Below are 20,308 nucleotides of genomic sequence, written 5' to 3'. Positions count from 1 at the left end.
AACTGGGGAAAAAAACAGGGAGGAACTGAATCCAGAGATGGAAGTATCTGGTTGTGGTACTGTTGATTATTAATCAACAGCCTGAGATGGATGTGAAGGAGAAGGAGATAAGCCAAGAAAGATCTGCTGAAGGAAGTCTGCCAAAGCCCAGGACACACAGTGAGGAGAAAAAGATTGGGGCAGGGTCAACAAATACCTCAGAATGGCACCTCTCATCCTTTTATCCTTTGCTTCCAATGACCCCAAATCCTTCTACGTGTATGCTTATTTGTACATCTGTATAGTTGCTTGTGCTTTCCACATTAAACTAGGTAATTCCCTTTACATTTTCATAACAGCTATGTTAGGGCAGATACTATGACTCTCCCCATCCATCAGAGGAGGAACCTGTCAGAGAGGTTTAGTGATTGGATTGAGGTTATACAGTAAATTACTGGTGGAGCCGGGTCCAGAACAATGGGGCTTCCTGACTTCCCATGCCTGAGTTCTCTGAAGTACTTGCTGAAAGGGAATGAGTCAAGGATGGACTGATCCTTTCTACTCTTGAGAGAATTCACATATTGAGTGAGGTATCTAACAAGTATTTTGAAAATGAATGACCTAAGAGCACCATAGAGGAAGAAAGGGTTTACAAAGACCCACTGGTTTCTATTTTATAACCATTAAAACCTTCCAGTTGTTCTTTTAAGCATCTGTCATGGGCCATGTCAAAAATTATCTTTATTGCCCTACAGAAAATTCGATGTTTCTCTGATTCACCAGGCTGATTTGGAGAAGCTGTGAACAAATGCAAACTTCAGAATGAGTTTATTTGTTTTTACTTTTAAAAGCACAACAATAGATGAAATCATCAACCTTGTTACCATTTTCAATTTAAACATACAGAAAAAATTTCCTTCCTTTCTCTATCTTGTCCTATTGTTTTTGAAGGAAGAAAAAAAAAATAAACCAAATCCCTTGAGATGAAAAGAGTTCTGGATTTATTGTTGGTGACTTGCAAGTGATAAGATAGCAGTGAAAGCAACATTGAAGTGTGATGTATTTCTCTTAGTTCTGGACTACTATTAATTGATTACTTCCTTTTGATTGAATTCAGCAGGCTTCTCCTTCTCCACCTCCCATTCCCATATTGATCACAGTTCCTTGGAGAATAAAGGTCAGCAAAATGCATGGGGAAACCTGATCATAGACCTTTGTGGGCTGTCCATGGATAGAGAACTTACCTCTGGTGCAATGTAATCAGGAGTCCCACAGAAAGTGGTTGTGGTCACACCATTCAAAATCCCTTCTTTGCACATCCCAAAATCAGCCAGCTTACAGTGACCTTCTGCATCGAGAAGAATATTATCCAGTTTCAAATCCCTGCATAGACAAAAGAATTAACATATTAATACTTCTCTGGCATGAGATATGGGTTTTGTCCTGAACTGGCAAATCCAGTTGGATAAGAATTCATTATCCCATGGAAATCTGAAGCAGCGAGTTCTTTGAGGTAGGAAATATTTCCCAGATGATATCCTAAAGCTGCTGAAATGAAAATCTGTGTCTTGCAAAAAAAAAAAAAAAGGTTTTTTTTTTTTTTTTTTTTTTTTTTTTGCTATCTCTCCTGGCATGGGGAAGAATCTCTGATAACACAAGGGAATATACGAGAGTTTTTGCAAATTATTGAAAAGACAAACAAGGGAGATCCCATATCCTACCCTTAAGAAATTGAAGATTTACTTGTGATGAAGAGAGCTATCTACCCACAGAGAGAGGACTGTGGGAACTGAGTGTGGATCACAACATAGCATTTTCACTTTTTGTTGTTGTTTGCTTGCATTTTTTTCCTCATTTCCCCCTTTTTGATCTGATTTTTCTTGTGCAGCATGTATAAATATGTATACATATATTGCATTTAACAATATTTCTACCATGTTTAACATATATTGGATTACTTGCCATCCAAGTGGGGGGGAGAAGGGGGAAGAAATTGGAATACAAGGTTTTACAAGGATTAATGTTGAAAAATGATCCATGTATGTTTTGAAAATAAAAAGCTTTAATAAAAAAAAAGTTGAAGATCTAGTTGAAAGAAAGAAAATTGTTATAAGGTTTATAACACTTGACATCAAGTTCTGATGCTGCCAGTTTTCAACTGAGAAACCCAGAGAAAATTAAGGCAGGAAGGGTCATTATAAGAAAATTTTCCCTCACAAGAATTTTGAATTTCAATTTCTTTATCTTAATTAGGAGGATGATAATATTGGATTTACCTCCCTCACTGGTACGCAAATCTAATTAGATTATTTATGTTGTCCTTCATTATGAAGAGTACCAGTGACCTCACAGGGTGAAGTCTTGACTCATGGGTAAATTGGATTTAGGAGAGGTGAAGTTGCAAAAAGTCATCAGCCTCTCTTCCAGAGTCATCAAAATCCAGATTATTTATGTAAAAGTCATGTGAAGAATGTAAAAGGCTGCCACATAGAAAGGGACCTTCAGCATTATTACCAGTACAAGTAAATCACATCTATCAATATAAGACAATGTGGAATCAAGTATAGGACAGACTCCAAATACTTAGTAGTTCAGATGAAGGTGTGAATAACATGGAGAAGGATTTATGGAAACTGGATCTAGACAGAAGCTTCAAGTTTGGATAGAAAGGGAAGAAAGAAGGCATTTTCATAGAAGAAGTAAGAGGAGATTGGGCTGTCAGTAGTCACAGAAATATAACTATTAATGCCCCTGCTTTCTATAGCTAAAAAGAACATGGCACTCCTAGAAGAAAGTAAACAAGTTGACAATCCCAATAAGGAAAAAAGGAGTTAAAGACATTTGGAGGGAAATAGGAAATGGGAGCGGGATGGAGTAGAAGGCCCTGGAATACCATGTAAAGGAATTTGGCCTTGATCCTGAGGGCAAGGAGTGGCCACTGCTGGCACATGACCAGAAGAAAATTGTGTTTTAGGGATATCTGTCTGGCCAAAAGGAGAAGGATGGTGAACCAGGAGAGCTATTAAGAAGTTAGAGTTTAGGCAGAATGGCTTTGTTTGGATTCTGGGTTTAGATCCAGGAAAACTTGGGTTTGAATCTTACTTTGGATGCCTCAGGTACTGACAGGTCATGTGTGGGATCCTAAGCTGATCTGTTTTCTCATCTGTAAAATGAGAGGGTTGGACTTCCTGGCATTCAAAGGTCCCTTCTAGCTATAAATCCATGAAATTAAAATTACAGCAGTAATCAAATTATCTTAGTGTGTGCCTTGTCTGGAGATAAATCAAGTCCTGTTCATGCAGCATACTCATATAATAGGAATCACCCACACAGAGCCTGGGTCAGGAATTAGGAAAACCCGAGTTCAAATCTGGCCTCAGACACTTTCTAGTTGTGTGACCCTGTACAAGTCATTTAAATTTGCCCCAATTTCCTTATCTGTAAAATGAGCTGGAGAAGGAAATAGCAAAAACCATTCCAGTATCTCTGCCAAGAAAAACCCCAAATGGGGCCATGATGAGTTGGACAAGACTGAAACAGCTGAACAACAATTAGAGAGCCTGGGTCAGAGTTCAAATTTAACTTGCAACATTTACTATCTGTGTGGCCCTGGTTAAGTCTGCCTCAGTTTCCTCAACTGTAAAATGAGGTTAATAATAGCTCCTGTCTTATAGGATTATTACAAGGATCAAACGAGAAAATTTTAAAAAGCAGTTAGCACAATACCTGCACATAGTAGGTGCTATATAAATACTTGTACTTTACCCCTCTTCCCTAAAGAGTTTAGTGGTAGTGATTAGTGTGAAGCCTATGCTGTAGGCACCCCAAAGGATGCCTCCTCCAACGGAAACCAGAAATCTGCTTATTATTATTATTCTTTTCAAACAAAGAGTAAGAGGGTCTCTGGGACATTTTTGCTGAGGGGTCTGTGAACTCGAACTTTTGACATTGTTTAACATTATTCACTCGGTGCAGTGGTGGGGGCAGGAAATATTTTCAACTCTCTCCTCTCCAGCATGTGACCCAGTTTCCGACTTCCAGAGAGGGCAGGGACTAGCTCCAAAATGTGCTGACACAGCACATGAATGACTGCAGTTGGAGGAATAATAGCCATCACACAGGAGAAAATGTCTCTATTTGCTGGTCCCTCCAATTAACTGCCTTAGCAAAGTCTAGCCAAATCTCCTTGGCAGTGGCTCTCAAGAGGGAGACTTTGTATTCAATTCATTTTTCTGCAAGCATTTATTAATTGCCTCTAGTTTGTAGAATTTGGGCTACTTGCTAGGGGAAGACATACATTTAAGATAAGACAGACTCATTGTACTCAGGGAGCTTTTAAGGGGGTTGGGACCCAAGCCCAGGTAAACATAGACTAAGATGTTATGGGAAGCATTCATGAGAGCTGCAGAATATTTAGCTTCTTTCCAGCCCGAAGGCCATTTTCTGCAGGAGGCCATTCCTGGTCCTCCTAGATGCCCAGGTCTTCTCCTTTCAGATTACATACATCTTTTTTCTATGAGTATTTTCTATGTCCCAATAATCTGTTTAAGTGAGATCTCTTCCCTTAAAATGGGTCTGGAGGGCCGGAGTGGTTTCTATGTTGTTGCCTTTCCTGACCATAACATCTGAGACTATATCCAATTTGTCCTGTATATCTTTCCTTGGCACTTGGTTATGGAAATGTTATCTGTCCCATTAGACTGTGATCTTCTTGAGGGTGGGGACTTTTGTCTGAATCCCTAGCACTTAGCACAAAGACTGCCCCATAATAGGCACTTAATAAATGCTTATTGACTGCCTTTTTTCATGTCCCTTGTGTTTAGCACAAAGCCTGGCACACAATAGGTACTTAATAAATGCTTGTTGGCTGCTTTCTTCACATCTCTTGTGTTTAGCACAAAGCCTGGCACAAAATAGGTGCTTAATAAATGTTTGTTGGCTACCTTTCTTCATATCATTTGTGTTTAGCACAAAGCTTGGCACATAATAGGCGCTTAATAAATGCTTGCTGGCTGTCTTTCTTCATATCCCTTATGTTTAGAACAATGCTTGACATATAGTAGGCTCTTGAAGACTCACTAAAGTGCTATTGGAATGCTGGCTATCAGAGAAGACTTTCTAGAGTCAGCAGCATTTAAGCTTTGCTTTAAAGGTTGAGTAGTCATCCAACAAGGGTAGTTAGAAGGCATAGTAGATAGAGAACTGGGTCTGGAGTTAGGAAGACTCATCTTCCTGAATTCAAATTCATCCTTGGGCACTTAATAGCTGAGTGACCCTAGACAAGTACCTTAATCCTGTTTACCTCAGTTTACTCATCTGTAAAATGGATTAGAGAAGGAAATGGCAAAGTCCTTCAATATTTTTGTCAAGAAAGGTAAAAAGGGTTGGAAATGACTGAAATAACCAAATTACAACAATAACAATAACAATCAGGTGGAGAACAGGAGGAAGGTCATCCTCAACATGGAGACCAAAAGTATGGAAGATAGGAAATATCAGGTTAAAGTCTAGGTGTGGATATATGGGAGAGGGGGGGCAGAGAAGTTGAAATGTGGGGTAAAAAATTGTGAAAAGCCTTTGAAATTCAGGCAGGAGAGTTTTACACATGAGAAAAGTGAGGCAAGCAAAGTTAAATAACTTGCCCAGTTTTACACAGCTAATAAATGTCTGAGGGCAAACAAACTCGGGTCTTCCTGACTCCAGATCTGGCACTCTATATACTGTGCCACTCAGCTGCCCCTTGGGAGATGAGAACCACCAAAGATTTCTGCACATCAGAGATCCTGGATTAGAGGTGACAAAGAGCAAAGAAGAGGAGTACTGAATTAAAGGGTCAGGAAATCAGGTTGTTTTTGGTTCTGTTGTTAATAAGATGGATGACAAACTGGGTGACTGAATGGTGAGTGTTCAGAAGAAATGATGAAAACCTAACAAATACGTCAAAGAAATTTGATATTCCTATTTTGTTTTATAAATAGTTTTTACTGGTAATGAGTGAAATCAGAGATTCAGTTTCCACTTGGGGCAGCTCTCCATGTAAAGAAATAAATATGATTAGCAGGGCACTTTAGAGGCTCTCCAGTCTCCAAACACAGACACCTGAAATGTCACCACCATAGAGTCATTCCTTTTTCCTTTTCAGATACCGCTTTTAAAACGCAAACTTTATATTTAAAGAAAGGAGACATATTCAGTCCCCAAATCTTGGTGAAGATAAAAGGAAAGGGAAAAGAGAGTTTATATCACACAGTGCTAAGCACTGTGCTGCCTTTGGTTTTACAAATTTTATATCTTATTTGATCCTCATAACACTCTGTGGGATAGGTGCTATAATTATCCTCATTTCGTAGTTGAGGAAACTGAGGCAACTATTTATTAAGTGACTTGTCCTGGGTAACACAGAGAGTATGTGCCTGAGGCTGGACTTGAACTCAGATTTTTCCTGACAGCACTTCATCACTTCTTCCACTTAGCTCCCTCATGATAATAAACTTAGCAAATCCCTTTCCTCCATGACAGGAAAAACCCTGGGAACAAAGTCACTGAAAACATGAAGGAGAAAGGGAAAGGTATAGTTCCAGCTTGTCACAGCATGATACCTCAAACAGGGATATAAGAGCAAGTTTCAGAATGACTGGACTGCAATTTACCTCAAGAAGTACCTCGACCTCACATGAAGATTTGGTGTTTTTAGTTTTGTTTTTATTCTTCCTTCTTCATTTATAAAGCACCCTAATGTTTCCAAAATATGTTCACCTATTCCTCTGGATAGAAGTAGCCTCATGCCAGTAGCTATGGAGCTAGAAGAGGATGCATCTTTAAAACTTCTTTCAAATGACCAGCCTGCTACAGGTTCTCTCTTTCTGTCAGGGAATTTGTCAGCATCCAGGGGATTAAAGTCCTATTTATCAAAGCATGGGCTTCATGCTTCAAACTGGGTATTGGGGAAACCCTACTTTCTCCTTCTCCCTTGAGGTTTTATGACCCTGAGAAACGGGCTTGGGATTTTGATTTATTTCATTTGTTCTTTTCAGTTTAGTATTCAGACCTTGATGGAATCGCCCAAACTTGAGTCTTGATGACCTTGGAGACAGAATTCCAGGCTGAATGTGGCTGCAGCTGAGCAGGGAAGCCTTGAGAAAACAGTGCTGGGACTGGAGCCCAGGGGGCTTTGGATTTATAATTTAGTGAGACTATAGTTCTAGAATAAATGAATTAAACAGTGAATTTAATCCCCTTCTCTTCTCTGGAGATTAAGGCAATGCTGGGGTGCTGGAGAGGGATTATGCTCCCCATGTGTTAAAGGGAAAGCTTGTGAATTTGTTTTTCTAAACCTTTGAAGTACATATTTCTTTGTAAATGGAAATGAAGTGCAAAGAATCTCCTAAAATTGGGGAAAGGAGATTTAAGCTCCCTATGAGACTAAATATTTCCCAAACCCCTTAAGGAAACCTGGGGAAGTAAGATGACAGAGGAAAAGGATGAAGCCTAATGCACCTTTCAGGAGGAAAGCAATGCAGGCTTTCAGGAAATAGAGGCAAGGTGGTCATTATTCTGTATCTGTTATCTTATCCAACTTCATAAAGCAGGATTTACCACAGATATTCTTCCCATTGTGCAGATGAGTACATGATGTTAAAAGAATTCTCCAGAAAAGGAAGGGAAAGAGGGAAAAAAAAGAGACACAGAGAGAAAAGGAGACACACACACACACACACACACACACACACACACACACACAGGAAAAACAGAGATGCAGAGACTGAAACAGAGACAGAACCTGAGAGAGACACAGACATTGAGGCAGAATCACTCAGAGGCAGAGAGAGACAGAGTCTAGAGTTCTCCTAATGCTTACTCAACAGATTGAGCTGAGGTGAAAATGGTTCTGTTTCTCAGCCTGACAATTTTTTGGAACTTAATTTATCTGAGTACCATTGTGGCATTCACTCAAGAATATTTAACCTCAAAGACACCTTTTCAATCCTCAGGCACCCTGTTTAAACAAAATACAAGCATAGACACATATCCAATGTGAATTCCTTCAGTCATTTGGTAATAGTAGGAGAGGGTAAAGAATTGTTTCATGGCCCAAGTATCCGTATTATGAGAGGGGAAGGTTCTGGAGAGAGACTTTAGAAATACCACAGGAGGGTTCATATTTTGGAAGAAAAAGGAAGATTATAGTTTACCCTATGATAAAGACAAGCTATCTTCACAGCTATTACCAACCATCTTAGTCTCCTCAAGAAAATTCTAAAAACAACAAACAAACAAACAAAACCCAACCAATTAAAGGAAAGAGTCTTTCCCCAATATAGTCAAATTCTTGACTCTAAACATGATTTATCTATGTCTTTTTTTTTCTGATAAAGGTCTCATTTCTTTTTTTTATTTTTAATGAAAGCTTTTTATTTTCAAAATAGATGTATACATGGATAATTTTCAACATTTATATGGTAAATTTTAAAGCCCAAACTGGCTTTTCTGTAGCATACTATAGAGAAATAAAAATTTGATTCATTTCTAATCCATGATGCAACAGTCCAAGCTCTGAACTTACATGGCCCAGGGTCAATCTTGGTGGGAAAGTGCAAAGAGAAGACTGCCCCCCAAACCATCCCTTGTGGAATGGTTTGGCCTTTCATGTACTTTAAAATACAGCCAAACTAGCCTTGCTATTTCTTTAGTCGTCAACCATGTCTGGTATTTTCTCCCTCAACTACTCCTTTTAGAATACTGACTTTTCTTCAAAACTTAGGTGCCATATTCTATATCAGACCTTTCCTTGGTACCCCCACTTCCTTCCCAAATTTATCTCTTATTTATTTTTTTATGAATCTCCACCTGGCCCCTATCTATCTTTCCAACTTTATTATCATTTATTCTCTTTCTCTAACCCTGTGGTCTAACCAAACTGCCCTTCTTACACATAATACTCCTTGAATGTTCTCCTGTCTCATCTCCATGTCACAAACCTCTCATTTCCTTTAAAAATGAGCTTCAGCACTATCTTCTACATAATGTCTTTCCTGATTCTCTCCTCAACCCAGCTCCTCCATCCCCAAATAGTGCTACCCTTGTTAAAATTGTCTTGTTCTTATATGACATCTGTTTTACATTTTGATGTTTTCATGATCCCATTTAGGATTTTCTAGGCAAAAATAATGGAGTAGTTTGCCATTTCTTTCTCCAGCTTATTTTACAGATGAGGAAATGGAGGCAAACTGGGTTAAGTGACTTGTTCAGGAACCTGGTCCATTTAAGTTCAGAGCTTGGACTGCTGCATTATTACATAATTAGTAAATATCTGAGGTGGGATTTGAACTTATATAGTTTTCTCAACTACAGGCCCAGCACTCTATCCATTATGCCACCCAGTTGCCTTATATTTTACATATACTTCTAAAAAATTTTTGTAGTCCTGGAGCCTAAGAGAGAGCTTGTAATATAACAAGTACTTAATAAATAATTTTTGTTTGATTCATTGATTTGTCAATTACTGGGGAAGAGTATGAGCTTTGACATCAGAAGATCAAATTCAGATCCTGCCTCTTCAATTAACTATTTGACATTGGGCAAATCACTCTACATCACAAAGTCTCATTTTTTATCTGTAAAATGGAGGGGCTAGACTAAGTGATCTCTAAGGTTTCTACCAAGTTCTAAGTCTCTGAGCACAGGGACGTATCAGCTTCCTTCCAGTTGGAACTGATCTACACGTGAACATGTGGATTTTTCTTAATTTATATTTTTAAGACAAAACTTTCCTCATCTGAATAACATTTAGAATAGCCATGTCCTTAGACTGGCAGATGGTCTCAGTATATAGCTGAGGATAACATTCATAAATGAATCTAGGGATCACCAGAAGCAGGAGCTTTTTAAAAAAATGCTCTTAATTATTGCTTTTATTCTCCTCCTAAATTACTGTTTTCAACATGTAACTCCCTTCCTTTAGAATCTAAAGTGACTCCTTGGTGTTTATCAGATCAAATATAAACTCTTTACTCTGGCATTCAAGGCTCTTCTTCAATGGTTCCACCATGTCTTTCTACTCTTTTCTCTCACTATTGTTTGGCTACCTTGCCTTTCCTCTAGCACAACTCTCCATTGCCCCATTCCATGCCTTCTTACTTGATTTTTCTCATGTTTAGAATGCTCTTCTCCCTTGTCTCCACTTCTTACCTTCTCTGGTTCCCTTTAAGTGAAAGCAAAAACCTTGCAAAAACTTTCCTTTTCTGATGTCCTTTAATATTAGTATATGGATTATTAGTGCCCAGCTTGTAGTAGAGCACTCCTAGCTTGTGTTGGTCTGATCAGTTATAGTAGGACACACCATACTTTACTCCTGACCTAGTGATGTCATTTTGGTCACCTTTAAGAACAAAGAACAGCTAATGTCTCCCCCCTGAGATCTTCTATTCACCTTGTTGCTATCTAGAACCTACAGGACATACCAAGGACTGGGATTATTTATATCCCTAGGTGTTAGCACAGTACTTCTCACTGTATTACCTGGAGAGACCATTTCCTCCTCTCTCAGTCTCAGTTTCCTTTTCTGTAAAACAATGGGTTAGATAGATAACTTCTATGGTCCCTTTCCAGCTCCTTAGATTGTTATTTTTCAATTTAGTTCAGCTAAGGCTTCCACATTTATTTGGAAAAATTTTGGCAATACTAGTTGGATATTTTGTAATGACTCTGCAGTTCCCGGCATGGTTATCACAACCCATCCATCATCATTCCCTGGGCCTAACCATAGTGTTGATGGCCTCAGCTTTCTTGAGTTTGCTGTAGGAAAGCAAGCCAGCCGGCCAGCCAGTCCACAGTCAGAGAATGGCCCTCCTCTGCTAAAAGACCAAAAGTAACCTTTGATAGGGGTGGGGTGTGTGTGTATTAAGTTTGGAAAGCACTTAGGGAATGGATTGTAAAGTCTTAAACAAGACCCAGATTTCTCAGCTTGGAAGAATAGACCATCATTCTCCAAAACCCTCTGTCAATATGAGAAATTGTCTTAAGAGATGTCCCAGGCTTCCAGGGACACAAGGAGCCACGTGCTGGAACAGCAGTTGGCCCCAGCCCTGTCACCCCGGTCCAGATAATGAGTTGAGGAAGTATAAATGGAACTGAACCCAAGGTGAAGGGGATGTTGGGAAGCACGTCTTCCTGCAAAGGGGAGGTCATTGAAACTACTGCCAGGATAGCAGAGGCCTCCCATAAGGGCAGGGGGACTGAAAATGGATCGACCCCTGGGAGGACAGAAAACAGTTTTTATGATTATTGAAAAGAAATCTTCCATCTTTATTTGTTTAACTTGGCTAGTTCTTGTTTTCTGATTGTTTTTGGTCTTTCTATTGACAACAACACACATGAATACTCTGTGTGTGTGTGTGTGTGTGTGTGTGTATGTATGTGTGTGTGTGTGTATATACATTATATATATATAGTTGTATGAGTACATAGGATACAGGAATGTTACAGTATAAGGACTGGATGAGTAGGTGTGTGTGATTCTACAAAGAGGATCACTGATTTCAAAGCTGTGAGAGGCCCCACAGATCATCTAGGCTAATAAGTTTTTAACCTTGTTTTGTAACTTGGACCACTTCAATTACAGTCTGATGAAGTCTAGGGACCCTTTATAAGAACCAGGCCTTTAAATGCATTAAATAAAATACATAAAGGTTAGAAAGGAAAAAAAAATTCTATTCAAATGTAATTCATTCTCTTTCTCTCTTTGTCTGTCTGTCTGTCTGTCTCTCTTTCTCCAACCTACCTTGCATCATGATCACTCAGGTACTAGTCTCCTCTTTCCATTAGAATGTAATTTCCCTGAGGGTAAAGACCATATAGGTTTTCATCTTTTTCTGTTCCCAGTGCTTTAGTAGGCTGCTAATAAATATTTACGTATTTGTATGGATGTTCATGTTATGTGTGTAGGTGCTCATGTTTGCTTCTATATGTATGTGGGCAGATATTTAGGTACATTTAAAGCAAGCAGGCATTCATCCAACAAGTATATTTTAAGTTTCTTCTACTTCTACTTGAGTACTGTGTAACCAAACTGAGATAAAACACATCCCTTGCCCTCATGAAGCTCATAAATAATGAAACAACAAAGTAATACAAGGTAAGTGCATTGGGATGGGACTGGAGTTGGGATTTCACTGACATATGGTATTCCGAGGTGAGAAAATTCCCTTGAGTCTTAAAGACATGACTAAAAACTGAAGTGTCTTGTCTAATGGATTGAGAAGAGAAACTTCACCCTAGGTGTTGCTGACTTCAGGCTCTATCCACCAGGTTACACTGACTTTCAAGTGGGTTAGAGTTATGAAACAAAGTATGTAGTCTTAGGGGGAAAGGTCATTTCTAAGCCGAAGAAGTAAGGAAGACTTCATGGAAGAGGTGGTTGGTTGGTTGGTTGTTGACCTTAGTTCTCAAATAGGATCAAAGTAACATCACTGTGTTAGAGTTGAGTTAGTGTGTCTGACTGTGGCTAATCTGACCAATAATGAGCTCAGAAAGTTCTTCCACAGGATAGACACAAACAAGTCCCTGTGAACATTTGAGGAAGCTTCTCTAATTTTGTACTTCTTTGGGGCTAATTCAATTCTGCTATGCTCATAGAGCACAGCACCTTTTCTGATGGCTGCACACCATGCTGGTGATCCCTTTAGATTCTCTTCCCTTTCCCACAAATGATTCTTGTGATGTTCCTGACTTATTGTCAGGAAGACTCATCTTCCTGAGTTCAAATAAGAGCTGAGACTTGAGACCTGAGACACTAACTGTGTGACCCTGGGCACATGCCTCGGTTTCCTCATCTGTATAATAAGCTAGAGAAGGGAATGGCAAACTACTCTAGTATTTCTGCCAAGAAAAGCCTAAATAGGGTCAAGAAGAGTCACTCAAAACTGAAAAATGAGTGAACAATAATAAAATATTTGCGCACCTGTTGTTTCTCCCAATGGAATCTAGTGCTTTAAGGACAGAGACTACTTCATAGTAATAGTCTTTGTATATTCAGCACCTAGAATAGTATCAGTGGTAGCTTAATAAATGGTTGTTGATTGATGAGCCCATCTATAGTTATACACAGATACATACAGGGCAGGCAGAGGGTGAGGGATACTCAAACTCCATCTATTTTGGGTTACTTAGTTTTTTGCTTTTTTTTTTTCCTCTCTGCACTTTCTGTCTCCAGTTCAGAAAGAGAAATGAAACTAAATTGAGCTTTTTCAGAGGAAAAACAAAAACAAAAATTTCTCAAATGAGATCACATCATATCACTTGCTTTGTCTGGTGGTTGTCATCAGTATAACAAAAGCAGATATTAGGCCTTCTGACTTAGAACACAACTCATTGACCTTAAGTAGATCAGAAGTTAAAAGAAAGAATCCCTTAGAAAACAATTTAGTTTTGAAAATGAATAACTAAAATTGTTTACATTTATACAGCACTAAGATTTATCAAACATTTCCCCAAGTATTTGATAGTAGCCAAAAACTGGAAATAGAGTGAATGTCTATCCATTGATTTGGAAATGATGAGATAAGTCAAGTCATTGACTATCATAGAATATTATTCTCTTGTAAAAGCTGACCAATAGGAAGAATCCAGAGGTGCTAAGGAAGATGTGTTGATGCAGAGGAAATAAAAAGACTAAGATAATAAAGTATACCAAGATTATTACAATTCAAAATGGAGACAGTAACAGAGTTGAATTACTATGGTCCAATTTTGGATCTGGTGAAGAGAAAAGAAAATGTATCTATCTTTCTCTTTGTAAGGAGAAGTGTACTCTTATACATGATTGATGTATCAGTTAAATGTTTTTGTTTTTTTTTCCTCTCTTTTAAAAATTTTCTTTAGTTACAAAGTATATCTTAATGCATAAGGGAGGGGAAAAGGAGATGTGTAGAACAAGGCATGTAAAAAAAAACAAAATGTATTAAGTAAAAAATTTTAAAGCAGGTATATTCCAGACATGATTCTCGGGAGTAAAAAAAGAAATGATCTACAGGTTTTTTAAAAAATCATTTTCTATGCTCTTCAGCAACTAGTTGATAAGCTAGTTGTCTCTAATGAAAATACTAGTCATCCAGAATAGTCAATTATAGCAATCTAGTGTTTGACAAACCCAAAGCCCCTAACTTCTGGGAAAAGAATTCATTATTTGATAAAAACTGCTGGGATAATTGGAAATTAGTATGGCAGAAATTAGGCATGGACCCACACTTAACACCATATACCAAGATAAGATCAAAATGGGTCTATGACCTAGGCATAAAGAACGAGATTATAAATAAATTAGAGGAACATAGAATAGTTTATCTCTCAGACTTGTGGAGGAGAAAGAAATTTGTGACCAAAGATGAACTAGAGACCATTACTGATCACAGAATAGAAAATTTCGATTACATCAAATTAAAAAGCCTTTGTACAAATAAAACTAATGCAAACAAGATTAGAAGGGAAGCAACAAACTGGGAAAACATTTTCACAGTTAAAGGTTCTGATAAAGGCCTCATTTCCAAAATATATAGAGAACTGACTCAAATTTATAAGAAATCAAGCCATTCTCCAATTGATAAATGGTCAAAGGATATGAACAGACAATTTTCAGAGGATGAGATTGAAACTATTACCATTCATATGAAAGAGTGTTCCAAATCATTATTGATCAGAGAAATGCAAATTAAGACAACTCTGAGATATCACTACACACCTGTCAGATTGGCTAAGATGACAGGAAAAAATAATGATGAATGTTGGAGGGGATGCGGGAAAACTGGGACACTAATGCATTGTTGGTGGAGTTGTGAACGAATCCAACCATTCTGGAGAGCAATCTGGAATTATGCCCAAAAAATTATCAAAATGTGCATATCCTTTGATCCAGCAGTGTTTCTATTGGGCTTATATCCCAAAGAAATACTAAAGAAGGGAAAGGGACCTGTATGTGCCAAAATGTTTGTAGCAGCCCTGTTTGTAGTGGCTAGAAACTGGAAAATGAATGGATGCCCATCAATTGGAGAATGGCTGGGTAAATTGTGGTATATGAATGTTATGGAATATTATTGTTCTGTAAGAAATGACCAGCAGGATGAATACAGAGAGGCTTGGAGAGACCTACATGAACTGATGCTAAGTGAAATGAGCAGAACCAGGAGATCATTATACACTTCGACAACGATATTGTATGAGGACATATTTTGATGGAAGTGGATTTCTTTGACAAAGAGACCCGAGTTTCAATTGATAAATGATGGACAAAAGCAGCTACACCCAAAGAAAGAACACTGGGAAACGAATGTGAACTATCTGCATTTTTGTTTTTCTTCCCGGATTATTTATACCTTCTGAATCCAATTCTCCCTACGCAACAAGAGAACTGTTCGGTTCTGCAAACATATATTGTATCTAGGATATACTGCAACATATCCAACATATAAAGGACTGCTTGCCATCTAGGGGAGGGGGTGGAGGGAGGGAGGGGGAAAAAAAATCGGAACAGAAATGAGTGTCAATATAATGTAATTATTAAATAAAAAATTTAAAAAATAAAAAAAAAATAAAAAAAAAAAAAGAAAATACTAGTCATCAAGGTACTTAGAGCAATGTTAGGAGAAAAGTGGGTCCAAATTTCATCTCAGTTTTTCTGTCTGTAAAATGGAGGTAATAATGCTTGTACTATCTACCTCACAAAGTTGTTTGTGAAGAAAATGCTTAATAAATCTTAGTGCTATATAAATGTAAACAATTTTAGTTATTCAGCTCAGGAATCCTAAAGAATTCAATGTCTAAATGGGTGGTTCTGACTTTGAAATGCAGTGATTTTCATTTGCTAACTTAGTGGCAGCAACAATCCTAAGCCTGGATATAAGAGAAAGCTGGATTCAAATCCTGTCTCTAACATTTCCTAGCTGAGTGACCATGGGCAAGTCACTTAATTCCTGTGAACCTCAATTTCCTCATTCTAACCCAATGGATAGAGTGCCAGGCCTGAAGTCAAGAAGACTCAATCTTCATGAGTTCAAATTTGAGGTCAGACATTTACTAGCTGTGTAACCCTGGGCAAATCACTTAATCCTGTTTGCCTCAGTTTCCTCATCTATAAACTGAGCTGGAGAAGGAAATGGCAAATCACTCCAGTATGTCTGGCAAGAATACCATAAATGAGATCATGAAGAGTTGGACCTGTCTGAAAAACAACTAAACAACAAAAACTGGAATAGTGACACATGGTAGTATTTACCTTAAAAACATATCAAGTTCAAATGAAATAATATATACAAAATGCTTTGATAACTTTATGGCACTGTACAGAGTGTTCCAAAATTTATTAAAGCTTAAAACTGCACTAAGACTTTTGGGATATCCTGAATAAATGTCAGCTATCATTATTAAATGATGATAATCTCCCAAATTACTGATAACTGTTGAACATTATCTACTTGGCAAAGATGAATTATGAGACACACCCACTCCCATGCCTGTTTTTATTTGACTTGTTAAAATTTCACTGCTTATGGAAAATCACTGCGGGGCACATGTACAAATTACAAAACAATTAAAGTCATAAAGCCAAGTCAGAGCCATTCCCACAATCTCCCAACATCAATTAAAGGAATGTTGATGAAAAGAGCTGTGCCGGGGCCTGCAGGTGAGCAGAATACAGGAGTAAGTGCAGACAGGGATTGCCCCCCACTGTCACCACCATCATGGTCAAGGATATCACTAACAAAAACATTTTACAGCTTCCAGTAACGAGAGAGGATAGAAGAAAAGATCGGTCAACACCATGATGGTGGGTCAGTGCTCTTGCTGCTATTTTAATTAGCTAATTAATTAATCAGCAAGTATTTTTTGAGCATCTATTATTTCCTACTTGGCAGATAATGATATGAAAAAAAAAAAAAGAAGTTGGAAGTGATATAATAAATACTAGATAATCAGATGCAAGCAAAATAGGAGTTCATCAGAAAGTGAGATTAGTGTGGATTGGACTACCTTGGAAAGCTTTGGAGGAACAGCTAGGGCTTTAGCTGACCCACAAAAGAAGAGCAGGTTTTGGAAGAGGCTAGAAGATGGGGAGAATGAAGCCATTTTTGGAGAAGAGGAGGGACCTGACTCAAAGGGACCACCGTAATCTTGATCTGCCTGAAAAAGAATGACTGGACTAGAGCAGAGGACCAGTGAGAAGTAGTGGGATACTAGGTGAGAGACACAGGATGGGTTCCAAATATAGAAAGTCATGAATATCAAGGAGTTTGTGCTCCTAAAATTTTTGGTAAAGGCTAAGAAAAAAGCAAGAAGCTTTTAAAAAAAGTTTTTCTTTTAACCTTTTTCAAAAAAAAAAAAGTTTTCTTCCTTCCCCTCCCCACTGCCTGAAATAGTAAGCAATCAGATATAGGTCTTACACATACAATTTTGAAAAACATGGGAATAGAACTTCTGATTTTTTGCAGGAAAGGGTCAAGTCTCTCCACATGCCTGGAATCCAAGACACTTCCATTCTGGTAACTCACAAGAGTGATCTTGGGGAAATGATTGATTTCATTTTCTCTTTTTGTTGTTTATGCCAGAAGCTCTTTGAGTTGCCTCCAGATGAATGCCTTGGCATGAACAATTTAGATGAGGGAAGAACACTATTAACTCTTGTCTGTATTCAGTTTCCCTTAAGTTTAGGGGCCACACTCCATGTGGCAGCCCATAGTGGTCAGATAGTATTCACATCTCACCAGTTAGTCCTTTATGTCTCCTTCAAAAATGTGACTCCTCTAATACAAGATAGAAGGGATGTGGCTAAAAAGCAAGTTAGCTGTAAAAGATTAAGGATATATTAGTAGCTTCTCTGTCTACAGTCTGATAGGGCAGCCAAAAAATCCACTGATTTTAGACTACATTAAGAGAGACCTGGCTTCTAGAAATAAGTAGGTGAGAGTCCTGTTTACTCTGCCCTAGTAAGATGACGTTACTACAGACTAGTGTAGCATGTACTACACACTGTACTCTATTAAGTCCTGAGTGTTCTATTTTAGGAAGGATGTTGATAAGCTATAGATTCTGCAGCGGATGAAGAGTGAAGGTCCTTGGGTTCATTTCATATGAGAATCAGCTGAAGGAACTTGATATCTGTAGGCTGTCAAACAGAAGATGTATGGGGTATATAATAACTGTCTTTAAGTGTGTCAAGAGCTGTCATGTGAAAAGGGATGAGGTGTGGTCTGTTTGGCCCTCTAGGGCAGAATCAGGAGGAACAGGTAAAAAGGTATAAGAAGCAAAGTTTAGGTTTCATGACAGGGAAAACTCTCCTATTAATGAAAGCCATCCCAAATGGGAAGGATTTGCCTCAGAAGGCAGTGGGTGCCTGACACATGTGGGAGACTGTGTGAGTGATTGCTGAGGATCACCAATTGGGGTATGTTATAGTGGGGCTCTTCCCCACCCTCCTCCAGATATGGGGGGTATAGATGACCACACCTAGTCCAATTCTGCCCATTCCAACTCAGAGATTCTACAACTCCTATACTTTATTTAGCTCCTTTATGAGCATCAGAAGCAATTTTACCAAATCAGGGACTATTTGGTCCAAAAGAGCCCTCAGAAATCATCCAGTCCAAGATTTTTTTTTTAAAGATGAAGAAACAAAGACCCCAAGGTCAAGTGACTTACCCAGTGTCACACACTAGTCAAAACCCATGTCTTCAGTTTCCAAGTCCCATGTTCATTTCTCAAAATGAGAAATGTCCCATCTTCCCACCCCTGTCTGCCTTGACTTTAGCTACCATTCCAAAGTATGCACTTTTTTGGGCAAAATATTTGATTGATTCAAACTCCGTGACCTTGAAAAAAAGCCACAATCTATTTTGGTAATGTAAATCATAAATTCATCAAGAAAATACAGGGAGACAGAAACTGAAAAAGAGGAATGGATACGGCACAGTTGTGCACAGGCCTAAGACAACAAGTTTAGCCAAGGGTTGCCACCGTCCATTCCAGAAACCTGACCAGGCCTCGTTGGCTATCTCTGATGTTGCAGTATTCTTTAACTCATTTTTGGTTTCTAAACAATCTCTAATTCAGACTATTACAAACTGCATGGTAGTTAAAAGGATATGGATTTTTAAAAAATCTACTATTTTAGGCTCTAGTGTTACTATTGGTTTTTCCAAAGGAACAATTTGGAAACAGCACAGTGACCAAATGCCTGAAAGAAGGACTTATTACTTTTAGAATATATTTCAACAATCACTTAAGTGAGATCTGACCATGTAATGATCCCTATGTTGGCCCACAAGGAAACAACAAGGTGAGAAAGTTAGAGATCTACTGGAGAATGACTGAGCAAATTAAAACACACGAACATAAGGAAATAGCACTGCATCAAAAGACATAGTGAAATATGAAGAATTCAGGGTAGCATGGGAAGAGATACATCAACTAATGCAGGGTAAAGTAAGTGGAACCAAGAAAATAATACACACAATAATTTCAAAATAATTACTGGAAAAAACAACAAAATCCCCAAATGAATACCATGAAATGATAACGATCAAGCTTAGACCTTGATCAAAAAAAAAAAAATGAACCTTCTTTTTTATAGATGCAGAAGGAATTATGGGTGTAGAATAATGCATATGAAGTTGATGTTTTGTTAGTTTTATTTCATTACTTTTTTCCTCTTTTAAAACCTCTCATACAAGGATCTATCATTTGATATTATGTATCATATATCAATAAGATAAGAGAGAAGGAAGGGATATATTCAGAAGTAAAGGTAATAAAAAAATAAAGGGTGAGGCAGCTAGGTGGTACAGTGGATAGAGCACCAGGACTGGAATCAAAAAGAGTTCAGATACTTATTAGTTGTCTGATACTGAGCAAGTCACTTAATCTTGTTTACCTCAGTTTCTTTATCCGTAAAATGAGCTGAAGAAGGAAATGACAAATCACTCTAGTTATCTTTGCCAAGGAAACCCCAAAAGGGGTTATGAAGAGTCAGATATGACTGAAACAACAAAACTAAAAAATAATAAAAGGCAGAAAAAAGAAGATTTAAAAAGAAGATGGACAGCTTTTTAAGCAAGATAAGGAACCCAGTGTGCCGAAAGCTTAAATGATTCAACAAGAGAAACAGGTAGATTTAGAAACACAATTCGAAATGAAAGCCAGGCCTCCTGACTCACAATCTAGATTCTTTCCACTTAAAATCAAACTAGCAGGTCAAAAGATGAGGAGCTCTGAACCATTTGGGCTGAATGGTTCTATTCTCATTTGTTAAGATACCAAGGGCCACTGCATGGTAGCATCAACAGAT

The 20,308-nt window shown here is 38.1% G+C and overlaps 1 protein-coding gene across 2 annotated transcripts in view; it reads right to left on the bottom strand.

The window, feature by feature from the left end:
• Positions 1 to 20,308, bottom strand: part of PRKCE (protein kinase C epsilon) — a 664,873-nt gene that overhangs the window by 53,936 nt on the left and 590,629 nt on the right. For both annotated transcript variants that reach the window (XM_051975204.1, XM_051975203.1), the window contains exon 12: positions 1,224 to 1,362. In XM_051975204.1, coding sequence (XP_051831164.1) covers positions 1,224 to 1,362 — 139 coding nt within the window. The remainder of the gene's footprint in view (positions 1 to 1,223; positions 1,363 to 20,308) is intronic.

The sequence above is a fragment of the Antechinus flavipes genome, chromosome 2 (genome assembly GCF_016432865.1).
Source record: "Antechinus flavipes isolate AdamAnt ecotype Samford, QLD, Australia chromosome 2, AdamAnt_v2, whole genome shotgun sequence".
Classification (NCBI taxonomy): Eukaryota; Metazoa; Chordata; class Mammalia; order Dasyuromorphia; family Dasyuridae; genus Antechinus; species Antechinus flavipes.
The sequence above is the reverse complement of the archived record's forward strand: the minus strand, read 5'-3'. Positions and strand labels throughout refer to the sequence as shown.